Source organism: Miscanthus floridulus, chromosome 18 (genome assembly GCF_019320115.1).
Source record: "Miscanthus floridulus cultivar M001 chromosome 18, ASM1932011v1, whole genome shotgun sequence".
Lineage (NCBI taxonomy): Eukaryota > Viridiplantae > Streptophyta > Magnoliopsida > Poales > Poaceae > Miscanthus > Miscanthus floridulus.
The window spans coordinates 42140577-42164355 of record NC_089597.1 but is presented as its reverse complement, the minus strand read 5'-3'; the positions used below and the strand labels follow the sequence as shown (position 1 = coordinate 42164355).

At 44.3% G+C, this 23779-nt stretch overlaps 2 protein-coding genes across 2 annotated transcripts; both read left to right on the top strand.

Annotated features, from left to right (window-relative positions):
• The first annotated feature begins 10944 nt into the window (after positions 1-10944).
• On the top strand, positions 10945-17124 carry LOC136520350 (uncharacterized). The gene is made up of 5 exons (XM_066513819.1): positions 10945-11076; positions 11462-12387; positions 15559-15675; positions 15788-16236; positions 16477-17124. Exons 2-5 carry the CDS (start codon positions 11467-11469, stop codon positions 16877-16879), a joined length of 1890 nt encoding a protein of 629 aa, XP_066369916.1. The 5' UTR covers positions 10945-11076; positions 11462-11466; the 3' UTR covers positions 16880-17124.
• A 4200-nt stretch (positions 17125-21324) lies between these two features.
• On the top strand, positions 21325-23287 carry LOC136522401 (sphinganine C4-monooxygenase 1-like). Its single transcript, XM_066516227.1, has 3 exons — positions 21325-21597; positions 21854-22095; positions 22678-23287. Exons 2-3 carry the CDS (start codon positions 21868-21870, stop codon positions 23242-23244), a joined length of 795 nt encoding a protein of 264 aa, XP_066372324.1. The 5' UTR covers positions 21325-21597; positions 21854-21867; the 3' UTR covers positions 23245-23287.
• The last annotated feature ends 492 nt before the right edge of the window (positions 23288-23779 follow it).

Sequence of the window (23779 nt, the reverse complement as noted above, 5' to 3'; positions counted from 1 at the left end):
TTAGGTTTTGGTGATTAATGACGACACGAGATTACTATGACTAACGTGTGTTTTGTAGAGACAATTTGAGTTAGGCCATGGTAATGGAAATTGATTAGGCAATCATGGTTGTCATGCCCCTATCGATGGAAATCATTTTGGTTTTCAAAGGATGGATGACAAGGTTAAGGACGGACTAATTCTAAGTGTCGTTTCGTGTTGTAAAGACACTTAGAGTAGTTTAGGACTTTGTTTTCCTTTGGTCGTACTATTTAAGGGGGGTATGGACTAGTAGTTTGACCTAGGTGAGTCTAGTGGGTTAGGTATGGTGCACACTTGTCAAACCTAGCACTAGGTAGCTCAGGAATAATCCTAAGATCAATTGGAGTCAACTTCATTCACATAGGATTTTGACTTGAAAGTGAATGGAGGATCAAATGACTGACCAGACGCTGATCTGGTTGTGACTAGATGCTAGAGGGTGAGTCTAGTTAGTTAATTTGATCAACTGTAGTCATTGGGTACTAACTAGACACTGGTCTGGTTGTGACCAGACGCTGGAGGGTGAGTCTGGTCAGTTCATTTGATCAACTACAGTCATCAGGTACTGACCGGACACTGGTCTGGTTGTGACCGAATGCTAGGGTGCCTATGTCCGGTCGACTCTAAAGAGGTTCTAGAGAGGCTTTTTCTTGTCCGGACATGTCCGATGTGTGCTGACCGGACGCTGGTCAGAGTCTGATCAATCAACTATAGTCATCTGGTACTGATTGGACACTAAGTGGAGGAGCACCGAACATTGGGTGCCTACATCCGGTCGACTCCAGTAAGGTTCTAGAATGTCTTTTTCTTGACTGGACACGTCCGGTTGATGCTGACCGGATGCTGGTCAGAGCTTAACGGCTCTCTCTGACACAGTGGTGGGTATAACTGATCGGAGCATCCGATCACCCTGACCGGAGCATCTAGTCATCCCATAGAGTGCTGACTCAGCCTCCAAACGTTATATTTTGAATGAGGGGGTATAAATACTTACTCCACTCATCCAAGGGAGCTCTCTTGTCCATTTGTTCAGCTGAGAAACACCTTTGGAGTGCAAGGGAGAGTTAGAGCCTAGTGAGGTGATTGAGATTTGAGAATCCAAGATTAAGGACCTCATTAGTGAATAGAGAGTAGCAAGTGTGCATCCACCCTTCTTATTAGGCTTGCCTTGGTCAAGTGAGAGTTTGTGCTTATTACTCTTGGTGATCGCCATCACCTAGATGGCTCGGTGGCGATTGGGAGCCTGGTGATCATCTGATAGAGCTTATGGATAACCCAAGTCATGTTGTGAGTGGTTGTGGGTGATTTACCATGATTGAGTGTCAAAGAATTAGCCCGTAGAGAGCACTTGATCCTTGTGCAGATCAAGGGGGAGCTACACCCTTGCACAGGTGCTCCAACAAGGACTAGTGGGGAGTGGCGACTCTCGATACCTTGGGAAAATATCACCATGTTCCTTTCCCTCTCTTTACTTTGAGCATTTATATTTGAGCAATTCATTTTATGTCTTTACATTTCTAGAATTGTCATGCTAGAGTAGGATTGGAACCTAGGGTGCAAAACTTTTGTGCGGGAGAACAATAGAAACACATTTTAGGCACAAGGGGTGAAGTGGGCTAAGTATAGGACTTAATTATTGCAAAACTTTAGAATTAGCCCAATTCACCCCCCTCTTGGGCATCTTGATCCTTTCAATTGGTATCGGAGCAACATGTGGCCACACATTAAGATTTAGAATCAATAGAAGCATCAAATGCTCTTCCTATTTGTGGATAAACACAGCGGGTGGTTGAGGAGCCATCTGTGGAATTAGCTGATAGTCATCATCAGAGCTGTCACTCGGGTCACTCTCGACCACATCCTCTTGCTGTGTATCAAGCTCCTCCTCCTCTGTAGCTGCAATGCCTCTGATGATCTCATCTTGCTGAGCTGCTATCTCTGGTGTTTCTGGGAGATGACTCGACTGGCAAGGTGTCCTCGCATGACTATGACGTAGCATTTGGGTCATTTCATATGGCAGAAACTCAGTAGTAGCACCTATGTACTCTGCCATTGTCTCAGGAGACTTCTGTGTAACTATCTTTCGGATTAGGAAAGTGATCCAATGAGCATAAGGCAGCTAACGGTTACCTCTGAAGCCCTCTGCTAGTGTATCCTCCATCTCTGAAAGTATCACATCCCAAATATCAAAGATAGTCTGAGACACCTGGTGATACACTAGCCATAGCTGAATATGTGTTTGGCCCTCGCGGTAGCCCATCTAAAATCAAGATTTCGTCTTCACAAATCAAAGAAATGAGCAAAAAAAGAAATGATGCTATGGATGCGGTGAGTTGGGGCACTTTGTGGAAGTTTGTCCAAACAAGCCCACACCCAAGACAAAGAAGAAGACGTGCAAGAACAAAGCCCTCACATCAATAAGGTCATGAGATGATTCTTCAAGTGAAGAAGAAGACCATCACAAGAGATGAGGGCACAAGCACTCATCATCAAGCACCTCACATGTGTGCCTTATGGCACAAGGTAACAAAAAGTCTATCCCTAGTGATAGTGACAATAATAGTGATAGTGATGATGAGCTACCTTCTTATCATGAAATTGTACAAGAAAATCTTAACTTTGCTAAAGTTTGCACTAGTCAATAAAAGAAGCTTGAAAAATTAAAAGAAAAACTAGATAGCTCACAACAAGCTTATGCTACTTTGCTTGAACAATATGAAACTTTTGTGAATCTTAATATGGAGTTATCTACTAAAATTGAGCAACTTGAGACTAGTGCAAACACAAATAATTGCACAATCAATGATGAGCAACTTGTTAAGAGAAATGAAAAATAAAAGAAAAAGTTAGCTAACTCACAAGATGCTTATAAAAGTTTGCTTGCTAAAATGGAAACTATGTGCGAACATTGTGATGAGCTAACTAATAAAGTTGTTAATCTTAAAGTCGTCGGTTCTACCCCCACCGAGACACCTAAAAAGAAAGGTTCAATTTTTGACTTATCTAAAAAGGATGCCTCTACTTCTTGTAATGATTTATGTTTAGACTCACCCTTGTGCAACCAAGTTTGTGTTGAGAAAGTTGTTGTAGATACGTGCACACAAGAGCTTGCAATGGAGAATGAGCAACTCAAGCAAGAAGTCAGAGTGGGCATTCGGTTTAAACCGACGAATCGGTTCGGTTTGTTCGGTTGCTGTAAACTTTGGTTTCCACAGATCAACAACCGATCGGTTTGCCATAGAATCAAAAACCGACGAGTTCGGTGTCGGTTTCGTCGGTTCGGTTTTTCGGTTCCACCGAACCAACCGAGGCGAGCACAGAGGAACAAATCAACAGAGAGAACGGAGAACGGGAGAAGAACAAATCGACAAGGAAAGGTCGCAGATGCCGCGCGCTCCGCTGCCCGCATCGGCGAAATCCTGCTCGGCGCTCTCGGCTCCGAGCTCCGAGCTCTCCGATTCGCCTCCCAGGTGCCGCCGCCCGCCGCGCCGCTCACTGCTCCGAGCCGCTGCTCACGCCGCCACCGATTCGCCTAGCCTAGCGAGCCGCTGCCATCGGCCTCGACTGCTGATTCATCGGAAGCCGCCCACCGCTGCCGCATGCCACCGCCACTCGCCAATGCGCGCGCGCCGCCCGCAGCTGCTGCCAGAGCCGATGCGCGGTTTCCCCCCGCAGCCGCTGCCGCCCCGATGCGCGCTCACCGACCGGCCGCAGTAGCCGCCGCAGCTAGGATGCGAGCAGGCCGCCGCTGGGAAGTGCGCGGCCCACCGCCGTCGTGCACGCGGTCGCACCTTGCGCGAGCTCCCGCTGCCACTGTGCCGTTGGGAGCCTGGGATTGGGATTTATTTGGATAGGGTTGGGACGGACGAGTGGTGCCTGGTGCCTGGTGCTTGTTGTTGCGGTGCTAGGCTATATTCACGTGATTTGGAGACTTGGAGTGTGGTGGGCCTCGCTGGGCTGGGCTGCCGCTTGCTGCTGCGTACTGTGTTCGCTGAATGCCTGAGTGGCTAGCTTGTGGCTGCCGTTTTTCGGTTGTTCGGTGTTTCGGTTGAGTTGAAGCTAGAAACCGAAATATAAACCGAAGACCGAAGTTCACAGATCTTGGAACCGAAACCGAAACCAAAAACCTAAAAAACCGAAATTTCGGTTCGGTTCGGTGCGGTTCGGTTCGGTCTTCGGTTTTCGGTGTAAATGTGCCCACTCTGAGCAAGAAGTGGCTCGCCTCACCAAGGACTTGACTCAAGTGAAAGGCAAGACGGAGCAAGCCCAACTTCATCAAGATAACACCATCAAGGGACTGAATAAGCTTGATGAAGGACAAACCGTGGTTTGCTATGTATGTCATAAGGAAGGCCACAAGTCCTATGAGTGTAAGGTGAAGAATGGGGGATGAGCAAAGAAGAAGGAGAAAACGCAAACAAGCAAGTTCTCCAACACCTACACCAACAAGGTGGACAAGAAGGCCTCCACACCATACTTGCTAAAGAAGAAGAAAAATGACAAGGTGGTGGCCATCAAGATGAACAAGCAAGCCAACAATGGAGCCAAATGCATTTGGGTGCCAAAGGAGATCATTTCCAACATGAAGAGCACCAAGAAGGTTTGGATCCCAAATGGGAAGTGAGAAGTCCTTTTGGACTTTAGGGAATTTGGAGATTTGGTATAGTTTTGGGTGCATTTCATGGGGTGCATCACATTAGATCTTGTCAATTGCCAAGTGGATTAGTGAACACTATAGACCCAAATTCCCCTCCCCATGTTAGGTAACTAGATTTAAATTCTTGCAATTTCAATTAGCATCTAGTTTCTTTTCATGCCAAGGTTTGCTTGTGCATGTTTAATCCTTTCAATTGGTATGCATACACTAGGTATATCTTATGGTAGGCTTGCTTGGTTTTACTCTTAACCCTTGAGCAAACCTACATGGGTTAAATTGTTTAGGAGCACGGCACATAGCTTGTTTACCATTTGTTCATCTAATATGTGCCAAATGTCCAAATTATAGATAATTTCTCCTGAATATCACCTTCAAAAATAATTCTCACATTCATGTGATGTCATCTTTCAAGTGGTATTTTTATTCTAAAATCAATGTGCATATCTCCTACAAGTATTCCATACCTGTTTGCACAAATTTAGGGGGAGGGTTACTCTACAAGTTGGATGCTTTGAGACTAGCACCTATTCAAGCTTATCATGTGTGTAGTAGTCTCAATGCAAGGAAAATAGAGTCCCTAAAGTTAAGCATCGTACTTCAAATATCCACTACTTATTGCAAGTGGTAGAAATCAAATTGGTTTCCACATGTGGTATTTCTAAACCGATATCATTATGTTGATTTCACTTTGGTATTTATATGCTTTCTCCATGCATTATATAGTTTAAACTCCCTTGAGCATTAATTTGCCAATTATGCATAAACATCTGGTATCTTTTAGTCTTACAATTGGTATCTTTTAGCACCATATAACCTTACCCCTTGCATTGCATCCTAGCGAGTAGATAGTTTTTAAATTCCAAATTGTTATTATTTGCTTGCTTTGGTCGTGTTGTCATCAATCACCAAAAAGGGGGAGATTATAAGGAAATGGACCCTAGGCTCATTTACTTTGGATTTTGGTGTTTGATGACCAACACAACCAAATTGGACTAATGAAATTGCAAGTGATTGTTTTGTAGTTCAATAGGATGCAAGACGTGACTTGGACAAAGGTGACATGGTGATCCCACGATCAACACCATAAGTAAGACCCTAGAAGCACAAGAGAAGACCCAAGATATCAAGCAAAGTCCAAGCACGAAGATAGAAACCAAGCCGGATGCAAGATCGTGAAGAAATGAGCTCACAGTGGTGACCGAACGTAGCACCGGACGCTGGCAGCATAGCGATCGGACGCTTCGATCAATGGCTCAGTAGCAACAAGCGTCTGCAACAGCGACCAGATGCTGGGTACTGAAAGTGACCGTACGCACCGATGGCACTGTTCATCATCCCGACAACATACTTAGTACTGACCGGACGCTGACAGCAAATCGACCGAACGTAGGATCTACAGCATCCAATCGAGTACAGAGAGGTTCCAGAGTGGTGAAGTTGCGACCGGATGCATCCGGTGGCATGTGACCGGACGCCATCAGTGTCTAATTAGTTGATCACGCGCTCTAACAGTCGGGACAACTGGACGTGTCTAGTCAGGATGAAAGCAGCGTCCAATCAGTAGCAGAAAAGCGGGTTTTGTCCCTAACGGCTACTTTCTCAGTGGGGTTTATAAAGAGACCCCCAATCGGCCATTTGATAGAGTGTGGAGCTGAGGAAACATACCAAGGGTGTTGATACACTATTTTAGTGATCTCTACTTGTATAGTGCTTAATGATTCATTAGATGATTAGCGTAGGTGCTTTGCGAAGTGCTTAGGTTGATTAGACCACCACTTATGCGCTTGCTCTAGGTTTTGGCCTAGTGTTTAGTGAGGTTTGCATACCTCTTACCACTCGGTGCTTGCGTGCACCATTGTTCCATATCAGAGGGGCTTGTAGTCTTGTGAGATCACACCAACCACGTTTGTGGTGTGTCCACCACCGTGTACCGAAGGGAACAAGGCTCATGACGGCTTGGCTGAAAACTTGATAGTGAAGACGATGGGGAGCAGTCCAGAAGAGGCTTGCCGGAAGGCACATCGGAGACCCACTTGCACGTGGGGAAGGCCTAGGGCTATCCATGGAGTTACCCGACCAGGAGCTTGGCCCTTGCGAGGGGCTCCAACGAGGACTAGGGAGAAGCTTGCGTGCTTCTCGATATCTCAGTAAAAATACTAGAGTCTTTGATAGGAGTTTGTATGTCTCAACCTTGCTCTTTAGCTTTCGTATTTACATTGTTTGTATTACTCCTTTTGCGGTAGAGATAGCAACTCACTAGCAAAACTGTAGTTGCACATTAAGGTAGTTTATCCTTTGCATAGGTTTTGCTTAGGTTAGAAAAAGAGGGCATTGTTTAGAGTTAGAGTTTTAATTTGCCTAATTCACCCCCCTTTTAGGCATCATGGTCCCCTACAAGGTGAATTGAAGTTCTTCCTTGGATTTCAAATCAAGCAAGTGAAGGATGAAACATTTAATGGCTAAACAAAGTACACCCATGATATGCTCAAGAAGTTTGACATGGTAAATGCCAAGCCTATCAAAACTCTCATGCCAACCAATGGACATCCAGATCTCAATGATGAAGGGAAAGCTATGGATACTAAGGTATATCGCTCTATGATCGGCTCTCTACTTTATTTGTGTGCATCTAGGCCTGATATTATGCTTAGTGTGTGCATACGTGCTAGATTTCAAGCTAACCCGAAAGAGTGTCACTTAGTGGTCGTTAAGAGAATCTTGAGATATTTAGTACACACTCCTAACCTTAGCTTGTGGTATCCTAAGGGCTCTAGGTTTGATCTACTTGGGTATTCAGATTCTGATTACGCCGATTGCAAAGTAGATTGAAAAAGCACTTCGGGGACATGTCAATTCCTTAGACAGTCCCTAGTGTCTTAGAGTTCTAAAAAGCAATGCTATAAAGGGAGACATAATGCTTAAGCTAATATATACTAACAAGTGCTCAAACATACGCATGCATCCTCAGATTCACAGCCAAGACAGTCTATACTTCACTCTTACCATTGCTGTCTTGCGTGGTGTGGCACTGCCGCACTTGAAGAGAGGCACTGCCGTAGTGCGACACTACTGCACTTAAGCCATGGCACTACCGTGACTTAAGTGACCGTTGTGGCTGAGGGGGTATTTATACCTATCCTCTTCCTCCCCAACGTCTCTCTTCTGGCTCCTGCTCATTCCAGCTGGTTCAAAATAGAAAATGAGCTCTCTCTCTCTCTCCATTATTGACCTCAAGCCCCAAGCAAATCTATTGATTTCCCTATCAATCCTTGAGGGAAAAGGGTCCAAAACTCGATTAGAGAGCAGCTCCATTGATTCCCTAACTTGAAAGAGCACTTGGTTCAAGTTTTGGCCGGCGGTTGTGTTTGTTACTCTTGGAGCTTGGCTCCTAGCCGGCTAGAGCGTCGCCCATGGAACTTGCCAACTTGTGTGGCAGCCTCAGGAGATTTGCAACCATCTCTTGAAGTTAGTAAACCCACCCCACATCTCAAGAGTTAAGTCTCCTGATTTGAGAATGAGGAAGGGTTGGAAAGCCCTAAGCCTTAGTGGCTAACCTCAACAACACGGAGGTAGGCAAGCCTTGGTGGCGAGCCGAACCATGGGATAAATCATTGTATTATTTGTGCTTGATTTACGTTACTTGAATAACATACTGTGGTTGAGGTGATTTCTAGGGTTTCTAGTCGATCTACTTGTGTGTGGTGTTCCTACCACTTCTAGCTCTTGATATGTGATTGTCATACCTACAGTAAGCTAGAAAATTTCTCTGATCTAAGTTTTCGTTCACGGATTTTGAACTATGACTCAAAGTTGTCTGCAGGTACGGCAGTACGGCTGTTCTAGCCAGGCAGTGCCGCCCTCTAGAGTGGCAGTGCCGCAGGGTGAATTTGATAAAAGTTTAAGTGTTTGTTTTGACCGGCCTATTCACCCCCCTCTAGGCCAACCAGAGATCCTACAAATATGTACTAGCATTTTAAGCTTAGAAAGATCAGACATAGGAAAGGTTAGAAAGATCAGGCAGGGCCCAACTCTGTTATGTCTTGCGAAACGGTGAAGCTAGATTTGAAGTGAGAGATAATAAGATATGCTCTTGTAGATTTGGGCAAGTTTCTAGAATTCTATGACAATATGCTTGTTTTGCTATGTCCAAATGGCTAAAGAGCCTACAAGTATATATATTTGTGTAGGAGCACACCCAGTGATGGAGCGGACGGGGCTCAAGTCCCCCACCCCACCCAATCCTCCTACCACTTCCCACGTAATGGAGCCCCCTTGAGGCCCTCCTCTACGATGGAATCCAGATTCTAAAATTTGTTGGGTTCTATATATGTCTTAAATTTAATATTTTAAGCCTTGTTTGGATTTGAAGGGTTCCAAAGGAAAATTGCAAGAATTGAAAACGGAGAAAAGGAAGTTAGCATGAGTGTTTGGAAGTTGGAACAGAGGATCCCTTTCCTTTATAATACTATAGCATTATTTCATAGGAAATAAAACATTCTCAAAAGCTCAGGTTTTCCTTTCCATCGTGTATGCCCGAGGCAACACCTGGGCACCGCTATTGCATACCTCATACCTAGAGCTTGTTGCCATCACAATGATCAGGGACGTAGCCAGCGATGGGGCTAGGGGGGCTCTACCCATCCTGAGCACGTGGAGTTTTCCTAAGTCCTCCCTTAAAATTTTATGCATACATGTATTTGGTAGGAGGGGCTAAGGTTAAGAGAAGATAAAAAAAACCTCTATTCTTTTGTTCAGTCCCTCCTAAATTTTTTTCTGGCTTTGTCACTGACACTGATGATGGGACATATGCTTGTCATGACAACATGTCACTGCCAAAGAGAGTTGTGTGCATGGTTGTCATCTATAGAACCCATATAATTCTTGTTTCTTGTATTTTCGTTCATGTATTTCAAACACCTTTTTCTATATTTTTCTTCGGTTTTCCATTTCTCTATTTTTTTATTTCCTTCGTGTCATAGGCCCGTTCGCGTCCCCTTGAATCCGGCATGATCCACTTCTTTTTTTATCTGGAACAGTATTTTTCTCTCACAAATTCCTCTAGAATTCCTTCAAACCATCCAAATTTCTCCAGAACCATACCATCCGAACGGGGCCATATTTGTACTTTTTATATTCCTCTATTTCTAGCTTTGGACATCAAGTTGGCTCCATTAATTGGGACCTAAGAAGGGCTCTTTTCTGCCCTTGTCCCTGCCTCTGACTTTTTTTAATTTAGTCCTTGTTTAAAAAATTACATTTAGACCTCTAAGGAAAGGATTTTTAAAAATAGACCTCGACTAGAAAACACGTTCGTAGCCGCATTACTTACCAAGATTGGTGATGTGGCGCTGAGATGGTGGCTAACGTGTCCGCGGGGGTGGGTGGGCGTCATGGTCCCTAGCACGCCGAAAGTGATTTGATTAATATAGTTGCATGCATGCTGCCCCTCGTCAGAACACTCAATTCGTTTGCTCACTGTTCATCTTCCTCCGCCCCGCCACCGCCCACCGCCCCGCCACAGCCACACTAGGGTTTTGCCATAGCTTCGCGCCCGCCCTGACCTAGCCCGGCTGCCTCCACCGTTGCCAGGGCCCCTCAAACGCCCTGTCGCCGTCCCCACCATCTGACCGGTCTTCCTTCCCCGAACTCCCTTCTATGCTTGCCGGGCTTGGAGAAGAAGAGGAAGAAAGGCTGAATTTTCTGTAGAAATCGAATTGAGTGTTGTGCGCTCGAGAAACACCTAGTGTTGTTTAGCGTCTCTCAAACTAAAACATTTGTTGCATCCTTTCTCAGCGAGGCTAAACATATGCAGCCTGTTCGGTTGGCTAGTTCGTATCGTTGCTGGTTCGTAAAGAAGTACTGCTGGTTGGTTTGTGTGAGAAAAAAATACTATTCCGGCTGAAAATTTACTATCGTTTACAATAAACCACAGCCAAACGAATAGGCTGATGGGCTCTCTGCACTCGGGACCGCCCACAAATGGTTTTCTCTCAACTTCGCCCGTGTTTAGTTGGTCGAATTTTGAAATTTGGGCTACTGTAGCACTTTTGTTTTTATTTGGCAATTAGTGTTCAATCATGGACCAATTAGGCTCAAAACGTTCGTCTCGCTATTTCCAACCAAACTGTGCAATTAGTTTTTTTTGTCTATATTTAATGTTTCATACACGTATCGTAAAATTAGATGTGAAGTGTAGCACTTCTTGAGAATTTAGGTTGGAAACTAAAGGGGGCCTTCTCCTCGCTCCACATCCGCACCTACAAGGGTACCAGCGCAATCGGGGGAAAATCGGGCGGTCTTCTTCCTGCATATCCCTTCGCCTCTGGCTCGCCGTCTCAAGTCCGGGTCAGAAAAAAAATCCTCCTTTCCCCTGACTATCGCGGCCACTCCACCTCCAGGTATGTCGATTGTCGCCCCCTTCCTCGGCCGCTCCGCATAGGTAGAGTCGACTGTAAGTTAGGTTCCGCCCAAATACTCTCTCGAATCGTAGATCCGCACCCCCCCCCCCCCCCCCCACCCAAAAAAATCCCTTGTTTGGAGCACGATTGATTGCCCTAAAATTCTTGTTTCTCTGATCCGATAAAATCGTAGACCCCCTCCCCGAAAATATTCGTTTATATGCTGTGCGATCGATCCACCCGTGCGCAATAACTGTCGATTACTCGATTGTGGTGGATCTAATTCTGCTTTTGCGCAATAACTGTCGATTATTCGATTGTGGTGGATCCAATTCTGCTTTTGTGGTAATACTTCTCGTTTCCTCCTCAAATCTGTACCGAGCAGTGGCCATGGTGAAGAAGCCCAACGGCGTTGCCAAGGCCACAGCGACCTCTGCCGACGCGGCAGCCCGGCCATCCAAGGCGAATCCGTCCACCCCTGGGTCGGTCAAGGGCACGAAGTTTAAGAAGCTGAAGGTCAAGGCCAAGGCCAACCGCGAGAAGCCAGCGGTCACTGCCGCAGCTGTTGGCAAGGTCGCCCCGGTGGGCGCAGGCACTGGTGATGGCGATGCATCTGCATCGGCGGTTTTACTGCAGCCATCCAATGTTGCTGAGGCATCACCTGTGGTGCAAAAGCAGCCATCCAATGTTGCTGCTGAGGCATCACCTGTGGTGCAAACGCCAAAGTCAACTACTTTTGCTGAGGCATCACCTGTGGCACAGACGCAGAAGCCAGCCACTGATGCTGAAGGATCAGTGCCTGCACCAATGCCAGCCACTGCTGAAGCATCAGCTTTGTCGCCAAAGCCAAAACCAGCTCATGCTAATGCTGATGCTGCAGCGGCAATTTCTGCCAGCAAGGGCAAGGGCGAGGGCGAGGGCGAGGGTGCTGATAATAGCGGGGGTGATGGCAGGATGAAGAGCAGAAGAAGGAGGTCTAGGAGTGGCAAGGGGAAGGAGGTTGTGGAGGATGGAGGAAGTAAGGGAAAGGAGAAGGGGAAGAAGTCTCTGGGCAAGAAGGAAGAAAGGGGTGACCGTAAGGTTGCAGGGTTTATATTCATGTGCAATGCAAAGACTAAGAAGGAGTGCTACCAGAACCGCTTGTTCGGGATGCCCAGTGGGAAGATTGAAATGGTCAAGAAGATAAGGCCAGGGGCGAAGCTGTTCCTGTATGATTTTGACTTGAAGCTTCTGTATGGTGTGTACAAGGCAGCATCACACGGTGGGCTGAACCTTGTCCACAAAGCATTTAATGGCAAGTTCCCTGCACAGGTAATTCTGCTCTTCCATTTCATCGATTCGTTTGCACCAAATGCAGTAGTCAGGCCATGTATTTTGTTTTGATCAGTTGTATGTGGGAGGAACGTGTGAGAATAGGGTTCACATGTGGTTTAAAGAATAGTGGACATGAGTAGATATGTTATTCTGCTGGGGCTATAGGTATTGGTAAATTTAGTTCTAAATCTGTGCTGGTAAAGCTTTAGAAATGGCAGTAGTGGGAGGTGCTTACCCTTATTAGAAAAATATGTGTTTTTAAATGTCATAGGTGGATTTCACTATTTATTAAAAATAGTATGTTGCTATGCACTCATGTCCATATACATTGAGAAAATTTGTTGTGTGCCTGGTGTATGTAGTTACAGGGGTTAATTGTGGTTCTGCCTGGCCATTATCAAATAACGCTTGGTTCTGCTAATCTGATGGCAATATATATATCTGTATAAAAAAAACTCCTCCCCTTTTGAATTTAGTGCCCCTTGTACATCACTCTAGGCTGTCAGGTTTTTGAATCGAGAATTGAGCAAGGCCTTTATTGCTTTGCTGTTTCCAACTGGTGAATTTCCGTGTCTTTTATGTTTAGCTTTTCTGCACTGGATCAAAATGCTCTTAGTTCTAGAAATAGAGATATTTTGGGCTATTCTTTTTTTTTCAATTGATGAAGGCTGTGAATTTTTTTTCTCTCTCTATCTTTTCTCATTTTGTCGTTTATTGTACCAAAAATAGAAGGCTATCATACTTTGTGCATTCTTTTAAGCTTTTTTTGATAATTGTACCCAATATAAGCTAGCCCACCTTCATTCTTCTTGTGGGTTATTTTAACTTCATACGACAGCTTTTAGCATTGATGTATCCCATTTTAAACATGTTAGGAGCTTTCTGTTTATTAACATCATTGCCTTATGCTGATAGACATGAGCCTGTTGATGCTTTTTTTGGAGTTTATATATTATCCTAGTCTAGTATTGATGCATATGCCCTTACGAGCAACTTATAAAGAGGGGTTCATACGTATCTGGTGTAAACTCATTTTTGGATGCTTGGGAGGGGTCTTTTTATAGGTATATTTGGTGTCAACTCATTTTTGGGTGACAACATTGCTAATGGTCGAGTCATTTTGGTAAGGCAGTTAATTCCTTATAACAAGGCCTCAGAAATTAGCTACCTTTCAAACATGATTCCAATGTTCATGCCAAATTAGCATCTTTAGTGACATCAACCACTAGTAATGTTAGCGGACATTGGAATGTAGTTGTTGGTGAACACAACATTGTTAGGATCAAGATCCTAGGTAAGCATGATAGTGGTAGGATGAACCCAAAAAACAATCATCCTAACAACCTGAAATCTGATTATAGGCACCTAAAATGTGAATTGAATTCTTGAGCAATCATCAATGGAATTGAATATGTTGGGATATGATAGTTGAGTCGGTATGTTATATAGTTGAATGCTAGGAATTCATCTTTAATACTAACTGGCTTTTTGGTAATTTGGCCCTTAATAATTTTCAAAACTGCTTGAATATGAGAAGCTTATTTTTCAGCTTGGTTGCTTTTCACTAGATTTTAGACAAAAATTCAGATTTTGAATTCCACTTCTTGGTCATGTCCATACGGTAACCACTTTTACTCAATTCAAACTGGAACTCTTTTTTAGTTTGAGAACCATTATGCAATACTTGGTTTTTTTTACACAATAATGCTCATACCAACTTGTATTTTTGCATTCCTAATTTGATGATTGGAAGGTTGCCATGAGTAAGGTTGTAAAGCAGGCCAAAGACTTTTCAAGTTTTTTTGGGGGAAATTACCAAGCTGTCTAAGTCCTTATGGTCTAACACCTGCAGTATGCCATTCCATATTTCCTCCATGCCCGCTGACCGAGAAACATTGCTTTCGTGTAGCTTTCACCATTACTCGAATCATCCCACGTATTATCGGGATGTGTAAGAGATTCTCCAGGTGTGAACATGAGTGGAGAATAGCAGAGGTGTTATGATCCTAGATCATAGGGGTACACTGCCAGGCTCAATCGGCTTGGAGGGAGACTAGACTATTGGGGAACTTTGGATTAATTCTTCTACATTGCTTGATTGAAAGTAAATACTGTCCCATTCCTATCCTTACATAGATGACGAGACTTGACCCTTAAGAAACTAATCTCTAGGATTAAGGAACAACCTGATCTCTCTCCTGACGTGAGAGGTAGATGGGCTAGCCCTTGGGCCACCCATAACACTTCTGTCCCCTTCCCGAGCTCTAGGACGGCCCAGTTCGCCCCTCACCCCTTTTGCTCGTGCAGCTGGCCTGCTGCAGCTCCCGTCTTCAACCTCGGACAGTCGCACTATAACGCTTGACAGTTTCACTCTGGTCCCCGAGGGCCGGAGTACTGCCCCTGATGGAGGGGAGGTAGGGTGGCCGCCCGACCTTGCCCTATGGGTGGGTCCGCCTCTGAGCACAAAGAGAAAGGATAAAGGGAAGCTTCCTTGGTTCACAGCCTTGTATACTATATAACCCCACCTTGTATTGGACGGTGGCAGTGGTTGGATTTGGAGAACATGAGTGAATTTTGGCCAAGGCTGCGGCGAACTCAGAGAAACTTGTTGGCTAGCTTGTCTTGGCAAGTCAAAGTAAGGAGACAAAGGTTGGGTATGTGGATGCCACTGTGTTTAATCAATGGTTATTAGGGGGAATTTGAAAATGCCTAAAATTTGCAATTGCTGGACTGTAAGGGATTGAGATGTAGGTGAGTTTTGAAAGCACGCCTAACTTGCAAGTGAGGTTTTCAATCCCTAGATATGTATTGGTATTTAGTTGACTTGATTAACATGAAGCTATAAACCTTTTGACGCAGAATTGGATGCTTGGCTGTGGCATCTTTAAATTTTTCCTTTCAGAGTTTCCATGATCAAGAGCGATGTAGTCCCCACTTTGGCCTACCTTCAGCTTTTGTAAAAGCCAACTCATAGGGTTTCTTAGTTCAATCCCAGCTTCCGCTTCCCCACAAGACTGTGGATAGTCTTAGTGCTTGGCAGTACTTGCCTCTTTTTCATATGGAGAAGCTAAAGCGGAAGATGTTCTAAAGAGGGCTCCTTAAAAGATCATTCTGTTGAATATTCATCATTATTCTTGTATTAAAAACTATGTTATATGTGTAATGCAGGTTAAGTTTAAGATTGATAAAGATTGCCGTCCTCTCCCTGAGAGTAGTCTCAAGCAAGCTATCAAGGAAAATTACAATGCAAGGAGCAAATTTGACCCAGAGCTCACCGCAAGACAAGTGAGTGTTTTGAACTCATGCTACAAATATTATTTAAATAGTGGTTCAGGGATTTCAAACATAATGCTAATTTATATCCTATATAATACTATGAATATGTGATATTATGCAGGTCCAAAGGTTGCTTTTGCTGTTTAAGCCTGTTAGTGCACCACAATCTGTTCCAAATAATCATCTTGAAGAAAGGCGTCACTATGAAGAACGAAGGAAGCCATATCATCATTTTGAAGAAAGGTTGCCTATTGAAGAAGTGCGTCAGCAACGATTTGATGAGGAAAGGCGCCCTGCAGTTAGACATTTTCCTCTTGAGGATCCATATAGGGCACCACGCTTTGCTCCAGTTCAAGGTGATCACCACATATATTATCAACCACCAGCACTTGCGCCTGAGCCTCGGCACATTCCTCTTGTTCTAGAGCCTCGCTATGTTCCGCTGGCCCTAGATCATCACCATGGGCCTACTGTGCCAGAGCTTCGACATGTCCCCGCTGCATATTATCGCACTTTGGCTCCATCGGGTGATTCATACTATCAGTCTGTTGAGAATCTGGTGCCTGAGCGGTAAGTTATGAACGAACTTACTCTCTTTTTGTTTCAGTTTGCATGCACCATAATGTTCTATCAGTTATTCAGTTGTCAATGTATCATCTAGGTTATATGATACTTGCACTATGTGTGTCATGGTGTGTTGGAAGTGAGGCTTCAAAATTTTACATGGTGTTATGGTTTACAAAACGCATTGTATATGCTGACTAGAAGTATATGATAAGCCCTTGACTAATTGAGATTCTTTACTTTCAGATATGCAGACAGAACTGTGGCTAATGTAACCACTAGAGATCCAATCATTAGGGATCACACAGCACTGCCAGGGGAGGCATCTGCTCGAGCAGACCGCTTGGATGATCTCTACCGGACTCGTGGTGCTCATGTGGAGGAGCTGTACCGTCCAGGGGAAATTGCTGCTCATGCTGATCGTGTGGGGATCACCACTAGAGCTGATCGTGTGGAGGAACTCTACCGTTCTGATCAACTTGTTAACCGTGCTGTGGATCCCCCTCATTCAGCCTACCTTACAGCTGCTTATGACACTAACCCTGCTTATGCTGAAACGAGCATCAGGCCTGTCTCTGCAAGGGTTAGTGGACCCGGTGCGCCGGTTTCGTCACACTATTCCTTCACTGGTGGTCCAGTATATCGGTGAGATGAGTGATCATGGCTCTGTTGAAAGCCTTAGCCCGACCAAGACAGGATGTTCGTCTCTATAACTGCAACAGTTGTTTCCCTTAGCTTCTATTTTATATTTTCTTAAATATCCTTCCTTGGATGAATGGCATTCGTTATCAAGAAGACTGGTCTAAACTGTTGAATTATGTATTTATGCTGCATCTCTCTTGCCATGCTTGAAGCTCATTTCTTTCTGTGAATGGATCGGTGCACTTAGTGGCAGATTGGTTGCTACTTGCTAGATTGAAGTAGGGCTCATGCAGTGATCATTTCGTAGGATTTGTGTATATGTTGATCCTAATATACAGGATGTTCAAGGGGCTATATCTGACGATTTGCATTTGTGGACATGAGTTTTTCTGGGAATGGTTTCACCGCCATACGCCAGTTCAAATTTCTCTCACGGAAAGTGTGTTGCTGATCTTGCACCGCATCTGTTTTGTCATGTATCAAAACGGAGAGCTCATAAGAGGACTGTCCAAGAGGCACTTACAAGCCCTGGGACGTATACGAGCTCTGGACGTGCTTGGTGATGTGATTTTGCAGCATGAAGTAGAGAACTACATCTGGCGTGCCTCTCTACTTCGCGCAAATGTTCTGCAAGTCGTCCTATTGACGACCATGGGAGAGAAGTTGGAAGTCATGGAAGAACGTGAAATGTTGGTTTTTCATGTGGTGGTTGGCTCAGATGTTGGACTGCGGACCGCTATCATTTAGCATGGCGAGGGCTACCCTGCCCTTCTTGATGTCCACTGTGTGATTAAGAGGAGGAATCGGGTAATCACTTGCTCTGTGCGCTATCATTTAGCATGGCGAGGCCTACCCTGCCCTTCTTGATGTCCACTGTGATTAAGAGGAGGAACCGGGCAAATCACTTGCTCTGTGCTTGTTCCTTCTCAAAAGAATTTTGGTTTCTATTGCTGGAAAAGCTTGGCCTACAGACTATTCCTGAGAACTGATGATGGCTGCTTAGGTGATTGGTGGGGGAGCGCGGAATCCTTGGTTAAATAATCAAACCCGAACTGGATTCAACTTTGTTATGATTGGTGGCTCCTTAGAATTTCTATAGGAGCTTGGACTATTTGGAAACATCGAAATTGGTATCTTTGATGAGGCATTTACAAATTTAGCTAGAGCATTATTGCTCTCTAAATAGGACCTGGACTAGTAGAGATCGAGGAAGCAAGCATAAGGATAGGATAGTTCGGATGAATCTCACTTAGAACAGAGGGTGCTTATAGGAAGTAAGATTACAGTTCTCTTCGTTCGTGATCTCTCCCTCTCTCTAAGACACGGCACTTGTACTACTCCAGTACGCCTCTGTCTGGCTGGCGGTGCTCACGCGCGCTTTGGGCCTTGGACTCGCGTACTGGGCCGCCGTTCACGTACGCTCCGTCCTGGACCATGATCGGTGTTGTCGTGCACGGTGCCGCCGCCTTCTCTGTCTGACGGTGACGGTATTGTGTTGCTGACACTAAACTGTTTTTTTTTTTGGTTTTGTCAGCGATATGTGTAATCTTGTGTTGAACTAAAGCTGTTTTCTTTTGGGTTGGTGTGTTAGTGTTTATTGGTAAGGAACTAAGGGTTCTCGCCTCTTTTCTTTTTAATATAAAGAAACATAATTCTCCAATGATTCTCCAATATTTTCGAGAAAAATAACAGTTGTGTTTTTTTTTCACTGCGGGAGTGGGCTCTTTAAGAACAGTCTAACGCTGATGCCTGACCTATTTTGTATTAGGTTTTACTATCGGCATGCTTTTGCCATGTAAAATTAAACAATAGAGAATCGGACTATTTGATGGCTGATCAACCTATTCTATTTCATTTCTCAAAATATATATATGCATCAATAGTCACGAAGTAATCTATTCTATTTCATTAATTAATATATGTGGATGGAAACCAACTGTTACGGCTGTGTTACTGATGACCACTCATGTAAATCATGAATAAAATGGCACATTGACGGCAACAATCCAGCATTGATCTCTAATGATCGACGTCCTCTCCCCTCCAAACCACTCGATACAAATTTCCTTTCTTGGCAACTGCAGATGGCTGCCTAACATCACATGTTCAACGCATCGACTGGCGGTTAACAACCGTGGTTGGTTTTTTTTCTCCACGGTACAAATTAAAGCCGAGACGTCTAATTTCAAATCTTTAGCAGATGTAGCTGCAACAGATTGAAGCAGTCAGCTCGTAGACCCTCTCTGTTGTTTCAGTAGATTTGCTTGCAATATTTAACTACGCCATTGGCCATTGCTGACCAACAACAGTGAGCACCAGGAGGACGAGCACATACAGGTCAAGAGATGAGAGGCCACGAGGGTCATTGGTCAAGCACTCGTGCCTTCTGGTCGCCGTACGCGTCCAAAATGGATGGCCTTTTCATATTCTTTTTCTTGTCCAGGTCGCCTCGTCCCTTGTACAACCCTGTATGCCACGTTCGCTTAGTTTATAAATCGTATTTTTTCAGCCAATAAATAGTATTTTCTCTCATAACAAATCAATCAACGGTACTTTCAGTCATGACCTAATCTACACCTCTTCTACTGGCCCATACAGCCTGAATTGTAAATGCTCAAGTAGTACGTGTCCTAATCCATGTGTTCCACTTCCGTTTCCGTTTGTATAGTACTCCAAGACGTCTGATAGTACTATAAACAAATACAGAACACCGAGTGGGACCAATTCTCAGACTCATACAATTATTTTAATTTTCTGAGCATGTACAGAAGTTGACCCAGTATACACATCACTGATTAGCACTTATTTACTATGTGTCATTGTGGCACAGCTTACAGCAGCTTAATGAGTTTTTGTGAGCTTTTTTTTTTTTGTTATCATAGGTGAAGCTGTTTTTCTTCTCCTCTTACAAAGATATAAGTTAGGATGAAGCTGAAAAAAGTAGCTTGTCCCAACTCTCTCCCTCATTTCTCTTTCTCATCTATGCATAAAGCTGTTTTGCCAAATATTTTTTTCCAAAATAGCTCAGCTTGATGCTCATGAAGCTGTTTAAAAAAAACTTTACTAGTGAAGCTGAGCTGTGCCAAACGGAGCCTATATCTGCGTTTACCTATATTTTTAAAGGGAACTAGGTATGCATCACGCTGAGAAAATCCAATGCACAACCCGAAGCCAGTACGTATGCCAAATAGTATACAATTGTATTTCCTCGTATGTATCAAAGTATTGCGTATCCAAAGGTATCCATGTAGATGTACAGGGAATTTTACTGGCCTGAAAAAAGAATGCTGAAGTGTCCAAAGACTAGTGAAAATCAGGTGGCCAAGTACGTCTTCACAAACTACAAAAACACGAATGTTCAGAATACGCCCGGCCCAACCATCGTCCAGTACTTTTTTTGGTTATAAGAAAGAGTTTCTATGAATGATGATTTTTATAAAAAAGAGTTTTAAAAAATACATCATCTGGTACAACGAGAATTCTATGAAACTCCACATTGTGAAGTCCCTACGGCAAAAAAAAATACTTATTTTTCCCAGGAAGGGGAAACGAATTATGTTTCATGTAATAACTTCGTATTTAAGTCATTTCTTAATGATAATATTTTGCTAGCAGATTTATATTTTTTTTGCGAATCAGATTTACACATTTTTCGTCGACAAGTTCCCTCAGGAAGTGACGCATGTGCATCCCACAAAGTTCCATTTTATTTATCGCTGCTAGGGTTAGACCTTGTAGCCGGTTTAGTTGGCGACCACTTCAGCGGTCAGCTCCATCCACCAGCAGTGCAACAGGCAGCAACAACAGACTACTACTAACTTTATTCCAAATTAAATACACTTCTAATATTTGAAATTTTGTTCTAGATAAGTGTACTTATAAGTATATAGTCCACCTAGTTCTAGTAAGTTTTTTTACAGTGTAATCATTACATGTTAAAATAATTTTCATCAAAGTAAATATATAATTTTTAAGTAACATTGATCTCCTTTAAAAATACTATAAGATGTTTATTTACCGAGGGAGTAGCTCACCAGTACTCCCTCTGTCCCATATTAATAGTCGTTTCCAGTTTTCGTACCACAAGTTTGACTCGATTTGTTAAAAATACGTATAACATTTATATTTCTAAATAAATTTATTAAAAAACTAGATTTAAAGATCTTTCCAATGATACTAATTATGTACTATAAATATTAATATTTTATAATATATATTTTATCAAAGTTATTTCTCACAAAGCGAAAGCGACAATTTGGGACGAATGGAGTACTCCGCAAGTCCGCATGCAAGGAGTCCGTCTCCGGTCCGCCGAGAAGGCGCCTCCAAAATAGTCAAAACAGGAACGCGCGGTGTGCCGTGTGCCGTGCGTGAACGCGACTAGCCTTCTCCTCCCCCTCGGTCTTTGTCTTTCCCCTCTCCAACGCCTGCACGGAACTGAAGCCAGCCAGGGTGATTGCGGTTGACGGTCAGTCGACGGTCAACCCAGGGCCGGCCAGTCGACGGTCTCTCTCGCCGAACTTCTCAAACCACAAGCATTGCGGTTGCCGCCCAGCTAGCTATAAGTACTCGCCGGACTAGGCGGCCACTCCATCCCATCTCATCTCATCCATCTCGGAGCAGAGGCAATCCAGCAAAAGGCGCTTCTTTCCCTATTCGGGACAGGACAGAGCCAGGAGAAGGAAGGAACCGTCGGGGGGCTAAGCTTCTTCTTCCTCTTGCCTGGTAAGAACGAGATCCGCCCTGATTCGTCACGCTCTGCTCTGCGGAATGCTTTCGCGAGGTCATTGGCAAGGGGAATAATCCTCTGCGGGCCTGCCCATTCGCGTCGTATCTCCTGCTAGCGTTCATCTTTTAGGTCATAATGCCAGGACATTGCGGTCGCTTGGGTTCAAGATTCGGCTGTTCTATCATTCGTTTAGCTAGCCCAGTCAGCCGCTGGCTAACATCTCGGTGTTTGTGCGCTTGCTGACGGTCGCAGGACTCACTGAAGTGATGATGGCATTTGCGGTCTCCGACGAGCTGCTGGGCACCTTCGTGCCGATTGCGGTGTACTGGCTCTACTCGGGGCTCTACGTCGTCCTGGACGTCCTGGGGATGGACGACTACAGGCTCCATCCCAAGGGGGAGGAGGCAAGGAACATTGTTTCCAAGTGGACGGTCGTCAGGGGCGTCCTTGTTCAGCAGGCGTTTCAAATCGCTGTCTCCCTTCTTCTCTTCACGGTTATTCCTCTTCCCAGCATCTAATTGCCAAAAAAAAGTTTGTAATTTTCAGCACGATACTTCTGAAATGTGTGATTGGTAGTATCTTGCTACTAGTTCTTTTCCATATGCTGAATTTGGTAAGCAGACCACTGTTCAAGATAGTTTTAATGTGTTTCAATAGCAAAGCAAGCAGTTGTGAATCAGAATCCAGTGATTCTTGTATTCTTGACTTGGTAATTGATGAAGGTAGAATCAGTAGGTTCAGAACGAATTGCTGAGATTAACTAAGGACCTGAACTTGTTCACTGGTTCTTTTGTGGTTGAACAAGCTTAACTGTTAATAAGTGACTTTTGTTTAATTTCATATTGGGAACTGGACTGTTACTTCCAGTGATTACAAAACAAAAGTAATTTGAGTTGATGGCATTGAAATTTAGAAGCCACGAAAGTTTGACCTAGTGCAATGTATTTACTAATAATACTGTAGAACTTCTCCTTCTAGTTTTGACCAACATTGGTTCTAGATGCTGCTTGGAGTTAACTTCGAAATTCACCTGTGAAAGCCTGGACTTACAATCATGAAATTTCCTGGAACTGCAGGTTCTTGGTGATGATAATGGGACTGTGAGGAAGCAACCTTCGGCTTTGGTAATTGCATTGCAATTTATCATTGCAATGTTTGTCATGGACACATGGCAGTATTTCATGCACAGATACATGCATATCAACAAATTCTTGTACAAGCACGTCCACTCTAAGCACCACACTCTTGTCGTCCCCTACGCCTTTGGAGCTCTGTACAACCACCCCCTGGAGGGACTCATCCTGGACACCATCGGCGGTGCACTCTCATTCCTCATCTCTGGCATGACCCCAAGGACCGGCATATTCTTCTTCTCATTTGCGACCATCAAGACCGTCGATGACCACTGTGGTCTGTGGCTTCCTGGGAACATCCTCCATGTATTCTTCAGCAACAACAGCGCTTACCATGACATCCACCACCAGCTCTATGGCAACAAGTACAACTTCTCTCAGCCCTTCTTTGTCATGTGGGACAAGATCCTCGGAACATACATGCCTTACACTCTGCAGACCCGCAAGGGAGGTGGGTTCGAGGCGCGCCCAGTTAAGCTCAACCAAGCACAGCAGACCAAGGCTGATTAAGAAGCGTGGTTTCTCCTGTTTATCTACTGCTTTCCCTGATTTCCGCCCCCCCCCCCCCCCCCCCCCCCCCTTCTGACTGCATTTGTACTGTAGAAGTATTTTCCTGTCCATATAGTAAAAACATTTAGGCAATTGGCATGTTGTACCCAAAAGATATAGCAAATAAAACATCTTGTTAATGAAGATCCACTGAGGTTTGTTTCCTCTGGATTGCGTTTGTCTGTGACAAGGAGAGCTGATATTGGCAGTGTATGCAACAGTGAGCTGGCTATCACACTCTGAATACTTACCTTTTCTTGCTGCGCTGGATGGTGTCTGTTGTCTCTGTTCTAAGTCATGCCTCATGCTGATGCTTTACGGTTTTAGAATTTGAAAGGGAGCAGTGAGCTGTGCTTACGGCCCAGGCTGTCGGACAGTGCCAGCCTGAAACGTGGTTCTGGCTGCTGCCCGGCATCTGGAAACCATGAGCTGAAGTGATGGGCTCCAAGCAGCATTTGCCCACAGGAATGTGGAGTTGAGTCTTCAGTGCACACTG